Raw genomic sequence first — 22,132 nt, forward strand, 5'->3', positions numbered from 1 at the left:
TTAAATTATTTAAAATTATAATTATAATTAAAAATTAAATACATTTAGTCAAATACAATTCTCAAAAATAGTTAAGTGTTTTGGGAAATTTGTCAGATAGAGGCATTGATACCACTGTCAGGCCTGTGTGATGTAAAGTAACTGACAGCAGCTTAGTTTAGCACAAAGTCTGGCAACACACTCTGGGAAAACATTAAGCCAATTCTGTCTGTAAATCTGGCTACTGAGGGTTGCTTCATGTTAATTGTACAGACACAGGAGTAGAAAGCAAACAAGGCAAATGAAATAAAGGTTAAATAAGGTTTCCTTTGAACACGTCTGAGGGACTTCCACTTAACTTCATTTTATGTTCCTACTCTAAAGTTTATCTCACAGTGATAGCTATTTCAGAAATTAACGTTTTGTTTATAAAAACATATGATTATTTAGTTATGATGTTTTTTCATATATAAATCTGCCAAATAGTAGAAAACAATTGAAATTAGCTACCTCTAGAACGGCTGCCTGATGAAAATGTTTTTTACAGACACATTTGTTGGCATTTAATTCACATTTGGGTTCTTTTTTTTTTCATTGTCATTTCAAGACCTAATTTTTGTACACAAACAGTTACAGTACGAGCATAACAATATATAAGTTGTGGTAAGAAACTGAATAAATAATAATAAAAAAAACCAAAGGAAAGGAAAGTGTAAAACATTAAGAAAATTTAGATAATTATCCCTTTCCTAATGTAAAATTTGAATTCTGGACTTGTAATTGTATTTTTAACTTAAGGTATTGCATCCACAGGGTCAAAGGATCAGTAAATCCACCACACGCTTCTGGAAATATTCAAGCCTCAACTGTAAATGTTATAATCGCAGAATTCATCACATTGCACATCTGTACACATGGGACTGACTGAGCTGATAATGCAAGGGAGAGTGTTAAAAAAAAATAAAAAAGAACAAATAAGCAGAGGAAATAAAGATTTGATGGAATAGGTGAATGAGATTGTGTGCACTACACAGAGAGACTAAAAATGGAAGAAAAGAGAAAGAGGGGGCTGCTCAGTCGTCTAATTATTCTGGGGTCCCCAGACATCTACCTAATAAATCCTTAGCACATATTTAATCCAATCAGCAGGACATGCTCGAGGAGAGTTTAAGGATGCATGCTTATTACTCACCTATCCACGCCCGAATGTGCTGCCCTACCCCAAACCCCCACCCACAGCCTGTCCTCCATCCAGACTGCAGGCGCTACAGGCTATCAACGAATCGAAGCAGGAATGTGACTCCTGACAGACGCATCTCGCAGGACCACGGACTAAATATGTTCCCTATTAGCTGCATCTGATAAAGTCTGAGTGCAAGTGAAACTCAAGGCGGGCATGATCAATAGTACTTGACTCATTTTGTCAAATGGGTTTGACATTGACAGGCCGCACCATGATTTATCGCAGTGGTGCTGAAGATAATTGTCCAACCACATCTTTTTTAGGTGTCTTTGTAGGTGTCGCTGAACTCTCACTGTCATGTCTGGACTGATTTGACGATGGCTCATCCCTCTCAGTTCACTTATAATTAATCTTTTCTTTTTCTTGAACTGACAGTTATCGAAAAAACAGGTTCTCTTCTTAATGTACCTGTCAGTTACTTCACACACACACACACAGGTCCATGCAGCTGTCCTTAAGGACTCTGATTGACTTCCATTCATTTGGACAGCCTGAACAAAGCGTTATCTCTACCCCCAACCATAACCAGTTCATGCCCAACCATAACTTAACTGGTACCTCAGGAATGAAGTTTTGGCCTCATTAGGACCAGGTTTTGGTCTCCATAATGACTGCTGGTCCCGACAAGGTCAGTATTTATGCCTAAAGAGGTAACAAGTACAAGACCATTATACACCCTCACACACACATACACTTTTTCCCCCAATGTATTGCCAGAGAAGCCACTGCCTGGACCAGAACTGCCATCTGCTGTTCACATTACACACTGCACCAGAATGAGGTTCCTGTGTGGTAGTTGTTTCAGTGGGGTGAGCTGTTTGATAAAAACAAGCTGCAGCCTGTTGCGGTTTTATCCTCAGAAAGTCTCCTTGGTTTCCATGCACACAGCTGGATGTTTTTACCCGTTCAGGACTACTCTGACATGGGCACTGGAGATGAAACAGGCCTCACTCGGCACACAAACACAGCACTACACTCCCGGCCTTGTGTACAGCTGGTAGGGATGACACAAGAGGCACAGGGCTTTATTGAGTCTCTCTGAGGCTGCTGCTTTAGTCAGGGCAGTGCTCTGGCAAAGCTCAGCCTGCAAGGCAACAGAGGAGAGCAGGCCAATGGAACACAGGCTGCTTGGCCGATGCTAGAGTGTCTCTAAAGGCCAGTGTGGTCTGCGAATGTCATGAGATGAGACCTGGCCTCCTCTAAGCTCAAGTAATTATTAAACTCAGTGAACTCTATAGCAAAGAGCAGCAGATAGAGGAAGTGAAAGATGCGTCTTTCTTTCACCCAAAAGTTCTGCGTAAGTCCAAAGTGATCCTGCATTTACAGTAATGTTCTGTCAGCTGTTGATGCATCATCACTTTATTTTTTAATTATTAATATACTACATGATATACATGACTTTAATGACAAACATTATTTCTGGCGTGTTTCAGATAGTGATTCATAACTGTTCAGAAACAAGTCTAAAGTCTTATATGTTGCTCTGTGGGATTGTAGTTAGGCGCAGGGGTGATTTTAGTTAATTGCTTACATATCTTAGTTTATTATGTTATCCAGTTAGCCTTAAATGCCAAGTGCAGCGCAGAGTGATGGGATGTGATCTGTCCAATCATTGCTGAAATATGTCAGCTTGGATCAAACTGGTGGACAAAATAATCGACAGATAATCAATGACACACTTAATAGTTACCGCTTACATTTAAAAAAAATGTAAGCATATTTTCAGTGTTAAATATGTGTGTTTTATAACAGAATTAGGACATCCTCATACTGTATATAGAACACTAACACTATTAGTAATTTGCCATTAATAAGAAAAGAATATCTGAAGGAAATTGTTGCAATTACTGTTATCACTCCTTTATACACTCATCTTCAAATATTGTGAGACTCTACAGAATGTGGTGGGGGAAGCCGCTATCAAAAAGGTTTTCTTTTCTGTGTCGCGACTCAACTGCTGCCCAATACTATGTGTTTATTCATAACATGTTATTTATCTCGCATGTATTAGGCCTGACTTTCACCGTGGAGCTGATTTGTTGTTGTGAGCGATCCTCAACAGCATGACTTACTGCCACACTCATGATTCTGTAATCTGCAGACCTCCAATTAGAGAGAAGGCTCAGCGTACTAACCGTGTGATTGTACAGTATATTTCCATTTCCTTTGTGGAAAAACTTGTTAGTTTTCCCTCCTTTCAGCAAGTGTGTAATCTCAGCTTGGGTGGGTTTTGACTTTTCTTTCATTCCTCCCATGTCTATGAATAAACTGCTGTCACAACCAGCTGAAGACATCATCCTGGAGCTTCTGTGCTCTGCTTTCTCCTTGTATCATCTCCTCCCTCCTTCTTCCTCTTTTGCCTCTAAATTGTGCAAATAGTTTGCCCCGATCCCAGTTTTTCTAGTGTTATGTAATGTCAGTTAAAGCTGCTTTTCCCAAATACAAGTGAGCGACTTAAACACAAGTAACAGTTCAAGAATGTAACTATTGATGTTGTGCCTGTAAATGTAAGCAGGGATGGCAGGAGGTTGTGGGATGGACCTGGAGCTCACCCTGTGGCCAGTTCACAGTTGACAGCTGGCAGGGGAGAGACACTGTGAAGGATACCAGCTTTGAAAACAGACAGCACGGAGGAAAATTGACTCGTATAGACCTTAAAAACATCATGACTTCATGAATATACATTTCTTAACAACTGTTTCTCTCTATAGGATTTATTCATTCCCTTTCCCTGCTGGAAGAGATTATTATGAGAAATATATGTGGTCCATAACAGAGTGGTCAGTGTGTTCTTCACCAGGCAGAATACATCAGACAGTCAGATTGTATGGATCTTTATGTGATATCTGGTTGTTAAAATGGTGTGAAGCTAACTAAACTACTACAAAAAAATATTTTACTCACACAGTCAGTCAGTCATCATCTACCGCTTTATCCTCTGCCAGAGGGTCGCGGATTTTACTCACACATTTAAGGATAAATTTTTTTAATAATATTAAGTATTAATTTAGCTGATGCAACAAGAACATTTGAATTGCTCTTTGATCATTTTTTATCTTTTGCATCTCAATCAGTGCCAGCAAAGCAAATTAATATATATTATGCATACTGAACCAACGGAACATATTCTCATCGAGTTATTAAAATGGCAATTCATCCTGTGACATCTAAAAAGAAATTCTAGGTAAATGTGTAAAAGTTTTTTTCTTTTACCTTATTATTGACATTTACTGTCTCAAACTAAAGGTAAATATACATATAAAACTAACGTCAGTATTTTGAAGTATACTTTAATAACAAATCTAAATTGTAGAGAGTTTGTCACACTTGAGACACTTGAACCATGTTGAAAATATCACATTAAACTAGTATTGCATGTTTTTTCCACGATCATGAGAGGATGTCACCCGGCCGACCTGGTAATATAATAACAATCATTCTAATCAGTATTTCTCAACATGGATATTTTATTGCATTCATAATGTGAAAATCTGGCAATGCTGTATTTTACAGGTCTCTCATTTCTTAATAAAGACTTACTAATTCTTGGACAGAACTGGACAGTTTTATAGTAAAAAGTGTACAAAACAGACACAGTATTCAGTTGGTTTACCTTGAATTTGGTTAGCCAAATAATGAAACATACATGGATAAATTATTTTTCAATAATTAAGTCATACTTTGTGTTTCAGTGCCTTTGATAAAGTTCAAATTTAGGCACTAATTATAAACAAATCGGTGAAATGCATAGAAATAACTGAACAATACGGTCAGACTGGAGTGACAGTGTTTGACTACATAAAACTTCACAAAGACTAAAACAACATAAATCCTGAATTCCAGTGTGTATGACAAAAAAGTATTATCACGTGTTTAAGTATTTTCAACTATTTGTAACTAAGTTTTGATGTTTTTTTGCAATCTGTCTGGTATTGCTGGTGCAGTTTTCATTAGTCTCCAGCAGGTAGCACTGCAGAGACAATGTCTCTCCTCACTGTTCTAATTAATGAATCCATGTGAATGTCAGATGCATGATTAAAGCCTGCACAGGCCATAGAAAGTTCATTAGTCAGTGTTTTGTTCCCTTTAAAGTCACAGGGAAAAGGCAAAGTATCAGTTGGAGCAGAGATTCCTTTCCTAAACCATGTTATTGTTGAGTTTGGTCCACTCAAAAATGTCCTGCTCGCACACAATGTCTGAGTTGATGAGCAGGTAGCGGTCCCCCACACAGAAGTGTTTCTGGCAGGCAGCACACTTGAAGCACTCCAGGTGATAAACCTTGTCCCGCACACGCATCGTCATCTCAAACGCCCGGATCCTCTTCTCACAGGAAGCACACAGGCCGTCTTGACCGAAAAGTCTGCAAGAATGACAAGATGACAGTGTGTAAACATCCAATCAGCCTTAATAGCGTTCATCTGTAACAAGACATCCAAAGCTCCCACTACAATGTCCGAGTTATTACAAACACACAAAATCTTGGTATAGTACCAAACTGTTTCCTCCTATAAGTATGGAATGCTATAATATGCTCACTGTAAATTATTTTCAGGATATCAGAGGTGTTTTATTTTACAATTATTACTGTATGTGTGGCTTTTACAGGAGACAATACAGAGTGATGTAGATGTGATATGGAGTTACATATAGTATTTATACAGGTAAATGTTGCTAAATCACATGAAATACATACAGTAAATTGCTGAGAACGTAATGCAACTAGCAGCCAGACAGTTTACTGTGAATGTACATTATGGGACAGAGAGTGGAGTGTTTTAAAAGGAATACAGCATATGACACATTGTGACAATAGATTAATCCACTTTTCTTTTATTGTCTGAACTAGGAATGTGGTTAACAGGTTTAATTTAAAGCTGCAGTGTGTAACCTTTGGTGGTTTTGTTGTTGTATTTGGTCTTCGTAAACAGAAACAATGTACTGTTTGCTGATTCTTTTATCTGAAAATGCGCTTCGTCAAGCAAAACTATCAGACCTGATTGAGGAAGCGTCCGTGTGTATGTATCGGGAATGCAGGGGCAAGAAGCATTTCTCCCCAACTGCTGAATGACCAGGTTTACTAAACAGTAGAAATTACTTCTGTAAGTTTTGATGGACACCACTTTGTGTTTTCAGTCGTACTCCAACTTGTTTGCAGTCGTCTCGCTTTACTAGTGCAGTGTTGCTGCTGCCGCCGTCTGTCTTGACATGAAACAAATAAAATCTTGGGTGCAGCTGTAAAAACTGCTGTACTGAGACTAATAGAGAGAGATGTGTGGAGCTCATAGGCTTAAACGTTATTGTGCGAACTCATATGAAAATGGTTTGAATGTAACAGACATTTGTTAATATTTAAAAAAGTTACGCACTACAGCTTTAAAGGAAAAGGCTCAATAATAACCAACTACAATGTAGACCTCAGTTTTCAATAGTGAATCACTGAGAAATAACCAGAAATTACATCATTTTTTATCACTGTGTTATAAAATGACTAACCTGAGGTAGTCTCTTCGACATAATTTTCTCCCCAGCTTGTAGTAGAGTCGACGGCCGACCTCCCCCAGCCGACAGCCGCACAGGTCACAGCTCAGACAGTCCTCGTGCCAGTATTGTTCTATGGCCTTGAGGAAAAAACGGTCACCAATGCTCTGCTGACACCCGCCACAGGTCAACAGAGAGGGCGGCATCTGGAGGACCTCATCCACTGGCTCCCTGGAGAATAAAGACATTTTGATATAAAATGAAATATTCCACAGCTGCAACCAATGAGTTGGGATGGGAATTGGTATCGGTCAGTATCAGCTACAGTAGATACTCAAGTTTATGATATCGGTGTCAGTATCAGGACATCCCTACTAATAAGTGATTTCCTCAGTTATTTATTAAAGAAGTTGGCCCCTAAAATGTCAGAAATAGAGGGAAAGGCCTAATATGGTCTCTTGACGCTAAAATATTTATGTTGGTGACCAGATTGTTCAAAATAGTGTTTTTGTTCATGATGTATCTGTTTGCTCACCCTGTGTTACTTGAACATTTGCACTTTGCTGGTGTCCACCTGAGGGAGCCATTGGGTACTTCTGTTAAACAGCCTACAGCAGAGAAGCCTCAGAGCCTTTTAGAGCTGCTTTAAAAAACGGTGGCGTGTCTACATATTTACAGATAAAAAAAAACTGTACAATAATATAAGAGTGAATAACTTGACTTAAATTGGGCTTGTTTTCACATCTATGTTATTCTCCACAGAACCTTCTGTCAGTCCTGACCTCATTCTACTATCACATCATTAACGACGGTGCGTCATTGAAATATTCACAATATTACAGGTTAATGTTGGACTGAGAGCAGCTCACAGTCAAACTCAAAAACTAAAGCATGGATTTTCGATTTAAAAGAAAATTGCATGGAATGTAGGTTATTACCCAAAGAACAAAAACAGTAGTGATCCATAACCCACAGCGCATTGACCATGCGCTCTTTAATAAGTGTTTTTTTTATTATATATGAAATTATTTCGGCAACTTACTCGTTGGCTTCCAGCGTCTTCCTCTCTATGGTGGATGACATTCCTGTCAGATGATGTCCAGCCTGATCCAGTTGAGTCTTCAGTGTCCACACAGTCTTCAACTCAGCGGTTACCTGTGAACCAGTGTGCGGGCAGACTGGAGCCAAAACCTGCTGCACCTGCTCCCGCAAGATTACGAGACGCCGTTTGCGCGTGTTGTGTGTGTCAAACGCACAGACAGTCGGCTGCGGTGGAAATGGCCGCAAACCAAAAAAAGCCGCTGGTGGTGGTGGTGGAGGACATTGTCATCATTTCCTGATGCAGTAACCCGGGGTGACACTTCATATCTCTCAGATAGACACAATCATCCTGCTGCAGCCACTTTGGACACTTTATGAATCAAACCATGGTCATTGGCGTGGATCTCCGTGTCCGTGCGTCTTTTTGTGTGGGGTGACTCCGCTCACTCCTGCACATCACCGTTATTGTGCAGCAGCAGCAGCAGCAGCAGCGGCGGTGTGTGTTTGGTTTAAATGCGTCTGGCCCCCCTTGCTCTCTGCTTTCGTTTCCTTCTTCCTGCTCACGACTGTTTGACAATGGGGGGAAATCGGTCTTAAAGCGGCAGTTTTGCTGTGCACAGTCTGTCCTGGCTGTCAGGCGTGCAGCAGCAGCAGCAGCAGCAGGGTCGTGACTGAGACTAATGAGTTCATTACATGCTTTGCTTCACCTTAGAGCCGATAGGACAAAAGATAAACAGTCACGATTCAATTACACTACAATGACCCTTTGTTTTGTCTGTTAACCACAGCAAGTCTCATTAACAACCTTCACAGACTGCACAAGTTGTTACTGATCGTTTATAAATAATTCAGATCACAGGTCATGACATTATGTTCTCAGGAAGTTTTATATTATACAATACTTGAGAATGTGTGCTATATAACAGTTACATAAACCGCCAAACTTATAAATGAAAATGTACATTATTTTTTAAATAAAGCATTAAATGAAACTTGTCTTACAACAAAATATAAGAATACCCAGAAGCAGCAATTATTTTCAGTGTGTTTTTGCACAAGTTAATAACTTTTTTGCACAAAATATTGTTCTGACAGGTCTGTCATTCATAATGATTGCTTTTAATTTTGATACATTGAAACATTTAATGATAAAACTTCTTTTACTCATGCAGAATTTTTAAGTTGAGTTTATTATTATGAGGGTGTCATGGCAATTGTGACATTATTTGTCACTAGATCTCAGCACTCCGTCACTGTACATTAAAGTCCGTCAACGTTATTAGTGTGTTATGCAGGTTACACTCTCACCTAATGTCAGCAGGGACTGGATAAGCATTAGAGACTGAATGACAGGATTATTCCTTAATGTGTAAACAACATTAAATGATCCAGCTGTTTGGATGGAGTTTTTTTTAACTTGATACGTGTAAAATGTCAGCATGTAATGTTTCAAGTATCAGTATAAGATTTAAGATAAAAAAAAAAGAAAGTATAATATATGAGGGTCAGGAGACAGAATAGTGCACAAATGTATAAAATGGTAAAAGAAGATGAAGATGAAGAAGGTTGTCAGGGAAAAAGCACTGGGATATGTCTACATAGCTGGTGTCCTCACACACAGCCTTTCCTTTTCAAACCAGAACTGCTTTTGGCCCTTCTTCTTATCTGCTGCCAGTGCCTTGGGGCTGCCTGCAGGAGGGAGGGGCATAGACAGCAGTTGGACTGGGCAGAGAGATAAAGCACCTCAACTCCAGCAGCTACAGTCAGCTCTTAAGCCAGATGCAATGGAATACAATTGTGGGCAAACTGTAAATATAGGCTGAAAACTTCCCTTGCACTGGGCACTCACCAATCTGAGAAAGCCAAGCAGCAAAGTGAGTGTGGTACTGTTTCATGCCAGCTCCTCAGAAAGCAGGACACCTTTAGAGTGAAATTAAAAAAAATGGGAAAAAAAGAACAAATGTTTTTTTTTTTTGTATAACACAATGCAACAGCAATGGTGTATTTACTTGTCTTGTTTTGCACCCAACAAAGACTCTTTGAGAGTTTTGACACACTTGAGTACATTTACTAGACATGAGAATTGTGAAACAAGAGAAAGGCTTCAGATGTGACACAGTGACACCAAAGCATCCATGACTTCCTGCAGATTTGACTTAGAAAGCCCAGAGGATATGCATCTTACACACAGAGATGACACTTTCTTTGGGGGTTGGTGCACACTGCATTCACTTCCTGCAGCTCTTTACATGACGGCATACCCACATGGCTTCCCAGATAGACAGGTTGACTCCAGATGGCTCAGCATGATAGCAGAATTTAAGTTTTCAGTGCACTAGACTTGCTCATTATTGGTGAAAAACTCTTATCTGTGTAGCAGGGGTTCCCAAATGTCATTAGATAGAAGCTGCACTTTACTGCAGACTTGAAATTGATTTACCACTCCTTCTTCATAACATTGTTAAAAGCTTTGTGTCTCAATTTCAGTTTTTTAGAAGAATTGTAATATTTCAATCATTCATTTTATGCAGTGGCCTTTCATCCCTGCCTGGAGTCTGGAAGCAAATAGTTAAGAATATAGAAATGCTTTTGGGAAGTGGTGTCACTCATATCCAACTTCCTGTTTTGCCTGTTGGGTCCTGAGAGCATTATGGAGTTGAAAGCTGTGTGGAATTTGAGGGCAGTTGGAAAATGAGCGTTGCCACGAAGGAAAAAGTGAAATTCTATTGAACAGCTCTGGCTCTTTCCTTCTATCATTGTTCAAACAAAGTGTACAAGTCTCAAATTCATCTAGCTTCTAAATATTATCTTGTTTCATCATTACAGATTTTTGAATTGGACTGTGAACTAAAACTGTGACCCACAGGCTGCAGCATGAAATATAGGCTTAAAGGCCTGTTTCCTGAAATAACAGAGCTGTGGACATAGTGTTGGCTCCAGAGCAGCAATAGCATAACAGACATCTTCCTGTCTGATCTGAAACAAAGTGATTTTTTAAAAACCTCCCTCTGAGAAGTCACTGGTCTACAAAGGTAGGAATATTTCATTGTTCCCTGTTAACGCATGGGGTTAAACTAAAGCACTGTGAGATTGATTGTAAGCTTCAAAATGCCAAGGTGTAAAGATCAGAGGTCAGATGAGAAACCATCCTGGTATTCTTTCAGAGAATGGCTGGTGTTCGCTGTTGTTGTTTAATTGAGATACAGCAGGCTGCGGAAATGAGTCATTTGTTGAAAAGGAGCTTCACTTACCCTCGGGATCCTCCTATAATCAGTATTATCCTTAAAAGAAAACACTTTCAGTGGAACAGTGCAATCAAAAAACCATGCAGCCATGTTAACTGCTTCCTGTATTTGGCAAAACAAAAGAAGGCTGCTTTCACATTCTTTACAGAGCAATGGTCAGTTTACTTGCCATAATGAAACATGTGAGCAAAACTCCAAAGTGAACTAAAACCATGAAACACAAATTAGTTAAGTGAAAAAGTATGTGAAAATTATCTTCACTCTAATGGGAGATCTGTCAATGAAACTGTTGAAAATAGAGGCAAGTTGGGACTATCCACAGTTTCTGGAAGGTACTGAGTAAGTTTAAAAACGTCTGTTAATGTTATTTTGTTGATCATACTGCTGAGCTTTACTGCCACCTGGTGATATGAATTACAATTACAATTTTGGACAGAGAAAGTAGTTTTGTTTGTGCATTTATGTTTTGACAGAAAGCACCACTTTTTATTATGATTTAATGACAGTGATTTAATGAATTATAATAATAAAAAATATGTACTTTTCATCTCTGAGTTTGCAGTATGCCAGTATGAGTGGGTTTGTGTTTGTAAAACTTAAAAACATGAATAGTTTTCATTATCATTATTATGATTATGATTATTGTTATTATCATCATTGTTATTATTGTTATTATTATTATTATCATTGTTATTATCATTATTATTATTGTTAATATAAGTATTATTATTATTATCATTATTGTTAGCAGTAGTAGTATTTTGGAGCCATCTATGTACACGTCGCATTTTACACACTTTAATTTAGAAATATATAAGTATCAGCTCTGTTTTAATTGTTTGTTTCGGTGAATTTGTTTGAAACGATAAGATGATGTTTGTGAATGAGACAGCTGTGTACGTGCACATGGCAGCACTTGTAGCAGCGGCTGCAGAGAAAGATGCTGTAAAGACACAGGGAAGGATGGAGAAAAGAAACCTCATCAAAGCTAGTGATTGTGCAGATTTTTAGCCGAGAGGCTGTGGAGCTGTTTGCCTGACCACAAATAACAACTTTATAATATGTAATTGCAGCAAGATTGGAGATGTCAAATTAATAAATTTCAGTATATTTCAAAGTAATATGATACTGTTGTTTAGAACAAAACTGTGATTTATCAAGGCCTAATGTGTAGTTTATGTAGATCGGCATATATTTGACTGCTATAAACGGACCTCCTCCTTTATAAAGAGTTTCTCCGTCTTTCGAACCGTCTCAGTTGTCGGTGAGGCCGGCGGGGCGGATCCCACACTAGAGTGAAAGAGAAAATAAAGCAACACAACAATAATAACAACAACTTGGCCGTTTCGTGCACTTCGCTAGCAAGCTCCCCTGTGGATATAAAATATCAAGGTGGGTGACTCGGGAGACACGCCGCGGTGCGAGCTCGGCTCCCGACCGGCTGTTGACTAGCACGCCTCGCTGCCGGGAGCTAGCAGTGCATGAGGATGCTAAGTCAGTGCTGTGTGCTAATGGACAGGGCCGTTTACCGAACTCCCTGAGCTGACCACACTTGTGAGGCAACATTGGGCCACAGACCCGCCACGACACGACTTTGTAGCACATCACAAAAAGAACAACAATTTTATACTCATACAATATTATAAAAGAGAGTTAAATGGCTCCTCTTTACTTCACCCAGAGTTGGCTTTAAAGTTAACCAGTTGTTATGATGTCGGCTATGTTTGTATTTACGAAGCTATACATCGTTGTAATATAGCGGTAACATCTGGGCAACACGGATTTTGCAGGCCAAATCTGTGTTGCGCGTCTTGAGCGATCATATCCGACCTGTCATTATTCCGTGTCATCACCTGTGCAATTGCACGTTTGTAAAAACTGGTATTCTAAATGCGACATGTGATTCCTTTGAGATCTGTTTTAGAGCTTCATCTAATGAATATTTTCGAATTTGATTAATCTGCTGATTACTTTCTGGATTAGTCTTGCACCTCAGGGTGATGTCATCGAAGTCCTTGTTTCGTAACCTGACAAAATAATGTCAAAATTACTTGATAAGCTGAAACTGTATAAAATCATCTTTTTCCAACATTACATTTTTCGTAATTAATATTTCTGGTCATTAATATCCTATATGTTATGCTATCAGATGTAATGTCATGTAGAGATGACAGACTCGTTTTGAAGTGTGCCTGACAGAGAATGTATCATTACAATTTTGCAAAATGATTTAAATATTGATACTAAAATGCCCAAGTTTAATTCTAGGCCTAAATGTGATGGTAATATGAGCTAAGAAACTGATGGATACTTATTTTTTGAGGAGGCATCAGATTAATCTTGTGTCCTGATGCAGATGAACAGTGTCATACCTGGAGTATCTGTTACTCAGACTTAAAATCTGAACTTTAAGCATGAAATTAAATGGTATTCTTTTTCGAAGTAACATAAGCAATTACAGACTCAGTGGGCAATGCAAATTAACTACTTTTTGACAGTTCATTGACTAAACGACAAAGATTATTGAAGTTAAAAGAAAATGGTTTCATACTTTCATTTTTAGATGCCCTCAGCAATGAATGCAAACAGAGCACTGCAGACTGCCAGCCCAGATGTGGGATCCGCTCCAGGATCAATGGGCAATGTTCCACTTGGAGGGGGACAGTCGGAAGTTTTGAAGCAAGTGCTGGGTGTCATTGAGAAGAAGGTCCGCAACATGGAAAAGAAAAAGGTTAGACCTTTCATTCTAGTTCTTCCAGAAAGCACCTACTGTAGATACATCTCTTACTGAAAGAAAACAATAGTTTTTCTATGTAATGTATTAACTTTTTTAATGTTTTTGATGGTCTACAGAGCAAACTGGATGATTATCAAGTCAGGAAGGAGAGTGGGGAACGACTCAATCAGGACCAGCTGGTAGGTACATTGAAGCCTGCATCATTTTGTTCAAGAACATGCAAACCTTGTGATAAAATTATTTTATATCAATATGTGAAATGTTGATTTCTTCTTCATTTTGTAGGAGGCCCTCTCCAAATATCAAGAAATCACGCATAATTTGGAATTTGCACGAGAGTTGCAGAAGACATTCGTGACACTGGGACAAGATGTAATGCTGACTTTACATATCTGTGCTGCTTCAGAGTGGTGTCTGTCCTGACTTTTGAAGCTCAAGTTTTATGCCACTTTTTGTTTATTATCATTAGCTCCAGAAGGTGGTAAAGAAGTCTGTGCGGCGGGAGCAGCTGCAGCGCGATGAAGCAGAACAGAGGAGGCTGAGGACAATCCTGGAGTTGCAGTTCCTCCTGGACCGACTGGGAGATGAAACTGTGCGACAGGACCTGAAGCAGGGACTCTGTGGCTCACCACTGTTGACAGATGCAGACCTTGCAGCTTTTGATGAGTTCTACAAATTAGTTGGGCCAGATCGAGATCAAAGTGTTAGGTAGGTCCGAGCTGCCAAGGCTTTAATATCTGGATTAGTTTAAGATGTAAAACACTGTGTTTTTTGTTTTTTTTGATCAGTCAATCATGCAACATCTCTACACATCTCAGGTTGGTTGACCAGTATGAAGAAGCATCGGTGCATCTCTGGGACCTGTTGGAAGGAAAGGACATGGCTGTGGTTGGGACAACATGTGAGCAAAAATTTTCAATATTTGAACAATTGTGAACATTAGAACAAATGTGATGATAATCTATTTTTTTGATGATATTTTCAAACCTAATATGTTTTTGTATAGAACATAAGACATGTGAGACATGACGGCTTTATTTAGATTAAGCTGGTGGTCTCTATTTTTAGTAGAACATGTTATCCGATGGTATATGATCAGTCATCAACAAGCTTATAGTAAAGTTGGCCACAGGCCCAGGGCAAAAGACACAGAACAATACTGCTATATAACACTATCTTATCATATGATACTGCAGGCTATAAACTAGTCTTCATTTAATAGTGTTGTGTGTACTGTATTTTGTTAATACAAAAAAAAAAATAAGGCCTTGGGTATTTTGGCGTACTGCATTCTCAGTGATCTGGCCTTGGGAAATACACTGCTGCATTCTGCTCGAGGGCTGAGCACCATGGGCTTATCCTGACTCAGCAGTGTGGCAGGGTGCCAGTGGCCCTGTTGCCTGTGGTTCCACTGGTCAAGTCACATTAGGATACTGGTGACCCAGTTCGCTGGAGTGACACAAGCCACCCATTTTACTTTTTGTAAGGAGGTCTCATTTGGTGAGTCAGGGTGCTATTTATTCAGGGTTGAGCAGACGGTAAAGGAAATAATACTGCCCTGCTTTTTCTGAAGAACTAAAAGTGGAAAAGTCTGTGCTGAAGGATTAGTGTTCTTTAGTATATTACAACTCATTCTTGATGTAGCAGCCTCTTTCTAATCTAATCAGCCACTACTTTTTTTTTTCAACATTCCGCTACTAACAGGTTAAATACTGAATAATGCCAGGGTTAAGGCAGTACTATATCTTATTAATGGCACAGTGTACTGTAAAATGGTATAAAAACTGATGTACACCTTTTTTTTTAAATATGCCCAAATGGAGAAACTCAGCCGTGCATTTCCTTTTGTAATAATGGCAATCATTATTGCGCTCTTGGAATTATTTTTCCACATTCCAGCTTAATTTGTGTTGCCTGTCACCTCTGAGCTTAACCTGACACACTAACCCTGAGCTGCCACCATAAGGAAACAGTTTCACTGTAAAATTCAAACAAATGTAAAGGATGTGTACACTTCAATTTGTAACAGGTAATAATTGTGAAATACTCTGTTTACTGTGAAACTTGCTGAGGTTATTATACTGTGAAAATCTCGTAGGCCTAATTCATGTTATTAGAGACATAAGTTCATCCTGTTTTTTTTTGTTTTTGTTTTTTTATTCAACAACTGAACTTTTTCAGTGCCTTAGTTGGACTAAATGAACACAATATGTTTGGCTTGCTTGGCCTGTGTGTGGTTATTATTGATATATTCACATGACTTAATTGACTGCGATATTTTAGCTCTCCTTTACAATTGTCACTTTAGTCTCAGTTTAATGTAACCCATTTGTTTTTAAGGTCTTTTTAAGAAGAGTATCTTGACTTTAATTACCTGACATTTTGATACAAGTCTAACCATGTTTTTCTTCTACTAGACAAAGCACTGAGGGAGACCTTGGACCAGGTTCTGCAGAGCGGGTACTTTGACAGGGTCCAGTCTCATCAAAATGGAGTTTGTGAGGAGGAAGAGGAGGAGGAGCCGGCAGCAGTGGCAGCAGTGGCAGCAGTGGCAGCAGCAGCAGCAGCACCTGGAGCAGCTGAATCGTCGGAAGCTGAGGAGCAGACGGTTGATCAAGGTCCTGACTTTTCTCTTAAGTCATCCTGCACCAAACCTGACTGTTTAAAATGTGTATGTACTCGAGTAAGAAAGAGATCAGCATAGCCAACTAAACTATCCTCTCTCTCTCTTTGCAGAAACTGAAATAATTGAGGAGTTCACAGAGCCCATTGAGGTGGAAACGACAGAAGTGAGATTAACGTTCCTGTTACCAGTTACATTGTAGGGCTTATTGTGTTTTGGGTCTAATGTTTTCTTTTGTCTCCCTCCAGTTTGTAAATAGACAGTTCATTCCAGACAGCACATACAGTGGCAGTGAGAAGGAGCAGGGGGATGAGTGGACCACGGACACAGAGGTTAGTTACAGGGACTTTTTACCTTTTACTTATTTGTTTTGTTGAATATTTCCTGTATTTTTTGTTCTGATTATAGTTTTTGTTAAATCCAAAAAATGATATAAGTTCAAATTACCTCCATTCAAAGAGGGAAGTCTGGTATACATCCACCATATTGCTATTTTACAGGGGGAAAAAAAACATATTCCCATAATATTTCTCCTTTGGTGAAGTTCCTCAAAATGTTACAGTAATGTGTAATGACAGACAAATGGTAATGAATACAGTATATTATTACTGAATTTGAATCTGAGGCCAGTGTCACAGTGGTTGCATGTACAGTGTGTGACAGCAGAAGTGCTGATCTGCTGTGTTTCACACAGCTTTGTCATTCACACCAGCTGTGTTTCTTCTGCTCACCTGCCTTTGCAGCCTGTGCTATGTTTTGCATAGGGTTAAGCGGCAGCCAGACTTCTATGTCAGTCAACGTCATCTTATTTGTTAATGGACAGTGTTGGCCAACACGGTGATTCTCTATCCCAAAACTCATCTACTGGATTTAGATCCACATCTGAGTCAGAAGGCCATTTAAGTCAGATAAAACTTGTTCTTCTTTCTGAAATTGTCATTTGTGACATGCAACGTAGTTATGCTGTAAAGTAGCAATGGAGGGATGTACATGTTGAGCAGCAGTACTCAGATTGTGACATTCAAATAATTATTCATTGGTATTGAGGGCAGCAAGTGTGCAAAGAAATCATTACACCATCACCAGAAGGCTGGACGGTTGACACAAGACAGGATTAGTCAACCGCTTCATGCTGTTGACATCAAATTCTGACCCAATCAGCTGTTTACCTCAGGAGACATTCAGCATATTTTCAGTCTTGAACTCTCCAGTGTTGGTGAGTGTTTCTGTACTGCTGCCTGACAGTTTGACCTGTTGAGCGTTTTAAGATGCTTTTCAGCTCTCCATACCATAGAGTGGTTATCTGAGTTAGCTTTTCTGACTGTGAAGATCACGGGCGACTCCGGCACCACACAGTCACAGCTGGGTCAATGTCACTATGATCACAATTTCTCCTCATTCTGATATTTGATGAACATTAACTGAAGCTGCTCACCCATGTCTGATTGATGTCATGCAGTGTGCTGCTACCATATGGCTGATTAGATGGTTAACAGTTGGTCCTAGTAGAGTGCTGTGCTTGGTAAGGGTAATATATGTACAGGCAATGTACATGTTTAGTCATCAGTAGCGATTCAGTTCACAACATAATCTAAATATAATCCTGTAGGTATCACCTCGGCTTATTTTTATTTGTTCTGCCCTGTGTTTAATACGTCCATCATTCACCTGTTCTGCCTGTCTTACATTCTTAGGCAGTTGGTACCATGCTGCAGCAGCAGCAGCAGCAGCAGCCTGTGCAGCCTATGGCTTCACCTGTTGCCTTGGAGACCCACCCCTTGACTTTAACATCCCCTGTTCCACCTACTGACCCATTGGTCAGGAAGCAGGTGGTGCAGGACTTAATGGCACAGATGCAGGGAACATATAACTTCATGCAGGTAAGGAGTTTGTGCTGCAAACAAATAATAACTGTAAATGTTTTAATCCATTTTCATTTAAAAAAACACATACATTCTCCTCTGGTTAATGCCCTCCATCCATACTACTGTGGCATTTCAGAGCCTCCAAAACGTAGAAGGTTAAAAACATTTCTGGCTGTGTTTTAGTTTGATAACCACAGGGCAGTGTTCTCTGGAAACTATGACTCAGTTAACTTGCATTCCCTTCTTAGATGATACTTATCGGCCACAAACTGTCAGCCTTGAACAAAAACCCCGTCAATTATTTCAGTATGAGCTTTACCTTGTTGTCAGTTTTATAACACAAATAGTTGCTCTTACTTTTCACCATTGTTGTTTTCATTGCACACAAATATTTCTTTAAATGGCACGAAGCAGTTTATTTCACTCTGAAATTTCATACAATATAAATACTGAACCTCTGTAATCCAGACAAAGCTTCTGAATTAGTTGGTGAAGAAGCAGATGATCAGACACGGCAAATTATTTTCTCACTTCTCACATCTTCACTTGCATCAAACGGCAAAGCTGCTGTGAGGGGAAAATGTTGATACATTGTCTTTTTTATTTATTAATTTCACTTTAAATATGTTAACGAATTCAGTGAGGCGGGTCGTTTCAGCAGCTTTTTGTTAGTAATGACGAATGCAGCAGGATTACGACCTCTGATAAAAACACCTCTGGCTTCTTCCACACATTGTCACGTGTCTTTAAGGCACTGCATGTTACCGGCCACTTAGAATGATGTTTGTCTCTTCTCAGGACTCGATGCTGGAGTTTGACGGACAGCCTGTTGACCCTGCCATTGTATCGGCGCAACCTATGAACCCTGCTCAGAGCATCGACTTAACACAGATGGTGTGTCCTCCAGGTAGGTTATGCTGCCAGTTTGTGTAAAGTAATATAAAGGAAATCTGACAATGGGAGTTTTTGTTGACTAAAGTTCAATATCTTAATCTTAGTTCAGGCAGAGTCTCGGCTATCACAACCCAACACAGTTCCTGTCCAACCTGAGCCTACGCAAGTAAGACACCAAACATGACAATAACATGCTGATGGGATCACACCTGTTAATCTTAAAATGGGGAATGTCTTATGTTTTGCTCTTACTTTACAGGTCCCCAACGTCTCCCCAACACCGCCCCCCATGTATCAGACCTCTCACACGCCAGATCCTCGACCCTCTTCAGAACCCCTCGACCCCATCCAGGTGAAAAATAAATTAGGTTATTGTGATGATGATGAAAGTTTAAAAAAAGAGAAGGGTTTGATGTTTACGTGTAGCCATCATTTTTTCCATCATTCCAATCACTCAATCAGATAAGTATCATGTAGTCCAACAACTCGTATTCTGTATCTTCCACAGACCTCAATGTCACTGTCATCAGAGCAGCCTCCCCCCTCCACAGCTCTTTCCCCTGCCCCTCAGACGCAGGTTTTCCAGCCTGTTTCCAAAGCTCCTCACAGCAGTGGCATCAATGTCAATGCAGCACCATTCCAATCAATGCAGACAGTAAGAGTGTGACGACACTGCGTATGCTTTTCATCTAAGCTTACTGAGATTTTGCCAAATAAAACATGTGCTAAAATCATTTAATGATTAAGTTCAACTTGGACTGGACTACCCAACCTTAAATAAAGCTAAAAATGACTTGCATTAGTAGTTATGTCAAGTCCTGAAGTTTATTCTCGTTTTATTACATAGTAATGTACTTTACCTCCAGTAAGAGCCTTGATCCTTCCTCTGGTTTTGCCTTCACCACAATGTGGCCTTTGTTTACCCTCAGGTGTTCAACCTCAATGCCCCAGTCCCGCCAGCTAATGAAACAGAGGCCTTGAACCAGGCCAACCAGTACCAAAACAACTACAACCAGGCTTTCAGTAACCAGTCGCAGCATCCTGTGGAGCAGACAGACATGCAGTCAGAACAGCTACAGTCTGGTGGGCAGATTTTCACTACATTGTTCCTTTACTCACTGGATTGATTGTGCCACACTTGTGTTTCTGAGATTACGTTCCAGTTCAACATGTTAATACTTTCCTGTGTTGTGGCCAGAGATTGACTCCCATCTGTTTTCCTTTAACAAATTCCATGTTTTCCTTTTAGTAGTTGGTGCTTTCCATTCCCAAGACCAGTCAGGAGGCCATCAGCAGCCGTCTCCGCAGGGCCCAGGCTTTGGCAGACAGGCTCAGTCCTTCTACAACAGCAGAGGTATGTCTCGTGGTGGACCCCGTAATGCCAGGGGTATGATCAACGGCTACAGAGGCTCCTCAAATGGATTCAGAGGTACACTCACAACATATAGCTACAAGCAAATTTAAGAAAACCATGTTAAGATTTTTAGACAAACATTATGTAATTGTTGTAGTGAGTTTATCAGTCTATTTTTTATTATTATTATTATTATTTTTAAAAAAAGGCTATTTTAACTTCATCCTAGACTTGATTGGATTGATATAAAGAAAGAAAAGAAGGCTTTACTGAATGACTACATGCATGTCAGACCAGCCTCTCTCATGCACTGCTGCTTTTCTGTGGTTACTATGGTGATGGTACTTGGAGCAGGTGTTAGCCAAAACAATCAGAATGACAAACGATGTGTAACATGGCCATTGTCTGAAAGGGGCTTAAATTATTGATCTTGTTGTTCTCCTCAGTAGAAGCATTTTAATTTAGAGCTCTTGTTTTTTCCAGGTGGCTATGATGGTTATCGTCCTCCTTTTGCCAACACTCCAAACTCTGGTTATGGACAGACTCAGTTCAACACACCTCGTGATTACTCGAATGGAAATTATCAGAGGGTATGAGGAGCATTCAGACCTCACACTGGCTTTGATAATTAAAATGTTACTATCTGCTGGAGCCGTTTCTAAAATGTATTCTTTTTCCTGTTGTTGCTCAAGGACGGTTACCAACAGAACTACAAGCGCGGCGCTGGTCAGGGACCCAGAGGAATGTCAAGAGGCAGCACTCAGGCAATGCGATCCTGAGGGGGGGGGGGAGCCTTTCTTAATGACTGTGACTGATTTAATTGCACCACACTGAAAATTCAAAATTCATCCATGCATTTGCCCCAGCTCCCTCATGTCCTTTTTTCTGTTTGTTCATCAGTGGTATTTTTCCTGTTTCTTTAGTCAAAGTAAATGTCTGCTTTGATTTTTGGAAATACATCATTTAAAGTCTAAAACACAAGGTAAGCTGTAAATCTAATAATTGATTTACACACGCCATGTGTCACAATATTCCTGTAAACTTGAAAGATTTCATAAGTTATTTTTTGTATTAAAAATGCACCTGCCACTGCTGGTCCAATCCTTGGGAGTTCAATCCCTTTCTCGGTTCTTTTGTCATTTTGATTCTAAAAAAATAAGCCTTTTATGTTCAGTGAACTCCCATTTTCTTGTTTGTAAATTGATGTTGCTTCAAGAGTTTCAATAAAGTTGTGTTGCATACCTGTGCTTCAGCTATTTGTTTTTATTGCAGTGTTGAGACCTGTCACTCAAAAATGAAACGTTAAGTGCTGATGGGGAGATATTTTTAATATCTATTTTTTTTTTTTTTAAATGGAGCCCTTTTGATTTTACTAAATTAATTGTTCACATGGTGCATGTGCTGTCATTTTAAACTGCCAAACTATTCCATACCTGAGTTTTGCTTCTATAACAATATATAGGAATGTCGGCCAGTGATGCAGCGCCACCGCATGGTCACCAGAGCGCAGGTGCAGAAAATAGACAACAGGAAAAAAAACCCGCTGTATTGATTTACAGAGCCTCAGGGCAAGTTGGGTCTCTTGACTCTCCAGCAACATTGATGACATTTGTTGGATTACTGAGTAACAGGATATTAATTTATGGACATCAATAAAATAGTTTGAATCAGCA

The 22,132-nt window shown here is 39.5% G+C and overlaps 2 protein-coding genes across 5 annotated transcripts; one reads left to right on the forward strand and one right to left on the reverse strand.

Annotated features, from left to right (window-relative positions):
- Positions 1 to 4,665: 4,665 nt before the first annotated feature.
- lmo2 (LIM domain only 2 (rhombotin-like 1)) lies at positions 4,666 to 8,390 on the reverse strand. The gene is made up of 3 exons (XM_058645760.1): positions 7,743 to 8,390; positions 6,716 to 6,931; positions 4,666 to 5,582 (listed from the first exon to the last, which is right to left on the reverse strand). Exons 1-3 carry the CDS (start codon positions 7,781 to 7,783, stop codon positions 5,360 to 5,362), a joined length of 480 nt encoding a protein of 159 aa, XP_058501743.1. The 5' UTR covers positions 7,784 to 8,390; the 3' UTR covers positions 4,666 to 5,359.
- Positions 8,391 to 12,219: 3,829 nt separating this feature from the next.
- On the forward strand, positions 12,220 to 21,700 carry caprin1b (cell cycle associated protein 1b). 4 transcript variants are annotated; one of them, XM_058646283.1, is made up of 18 exons: positions 12,220 to 12,378; positions 13,550 to 13,717; positions 13,840 to 13,902; positions 14,009 to 14,095; positions 14,193 to 14,431; positions 14,512 to 14,624; positions 16,141 to 16,341; positions 16,460 to 16,512; positions 16,595 to 16,678; positions 18,041 to 18,226; positions 19,010 to 19,118; positions 19,210 to 19,271; positions 19,365 to 19,457; positions 19,614 to 19,760; positions 20,035 to 20,188; positions 20,355 to 20,534; positions 20,943 to 21,049; positions 21,152 to 21,700. In XM_058646283.1, exons 2-18 carry the CDS (start codon positions 13,550 to 13,552, stop codon positions 21,236 to 21,238), a joined length of 2,133 nt encoding a protein of 710 aa, XP_058502266.1. In that variant the 5' UTR covers positions 12,220 to 12,378; the 3' UTR covers positions 21,239 to 21,700. The 4 variants fall into 4 exon arrangements, with proteins under 4 accessions (XP_058502266.1, XP_058502267.1, XP_058502268.1 ...); XM_058646284.1 differs by having other exon boundaries at positions 20,358 to 20,534; XM_058646285.1 differs by having other exon boundaries at positions 14,542 to 14,624.
- Positions 21,701 to 22,132: the final 432 nt, after the last annotated feature.

Source organism: Solea solea, chromosome 12 (genome assembly GCF_958295425.1).
Source record: "Solea solea chromosome 12, fSolSol10.1, whole genome shotgun sequence".
NCBI classification, from domain to species: Eukaryota; Metazoa; Chordata; class Actinopteri; order Pleuronectiformes; family Soleidae; genus Solea; species Solea solea.

What these genes read in the sequence shown, in the direction of transcription:
- lmo2 (XM_058645760.1), bottom strand. Translation starts at nt 7,783, where the DNA reads ATGTCATCCACCATAGAGAGGAAGACGCTGGAAGCCAACGA. An exon ending in AAGACGCTGGAAGCCAACGA is followed by an intron (nt 6,932 to 7,742) that starts GTAAGTTGCCGA and finishes TTTATTCTCCAG; the next exon opens with GGAGCCAGTGGATGAGGTCC. An exon ending in TGTCGAAGAGACTACCTCAG is followed by an intron (nt 5,583 to 6,715) that starts GTTAGTCATTTT and finishes TCATTCTTGCAG; the next exon opens with ACTTTTCGGTCAAGACGGCC.
- caprin1b (XM_058646283.1), top strand. Translation starts at nt 13,550, where the DNA reads ATGCCCTCAGCAATGAATGCAAACAGAGCACTGCAGACTGCCAGCCCA. An exon ending in CTCCTCAAATGGATTCAGAG is followed by an intron (nt 20,535 to 20,942) that starts GTACACTCACAA and finishes TGTTTTTTCCAG; the next exon opens with GTGGCTATGATGGTTATCGT. An exon ending in CGAATGGAAATTATCAGAGG is followed by an intron (nt 21,050 to 21,151) that starts GTATGAGGAGCA and finishes TTGTTGCTCAAG; the next exon opens with GACGGTTACCAACAGAACTA.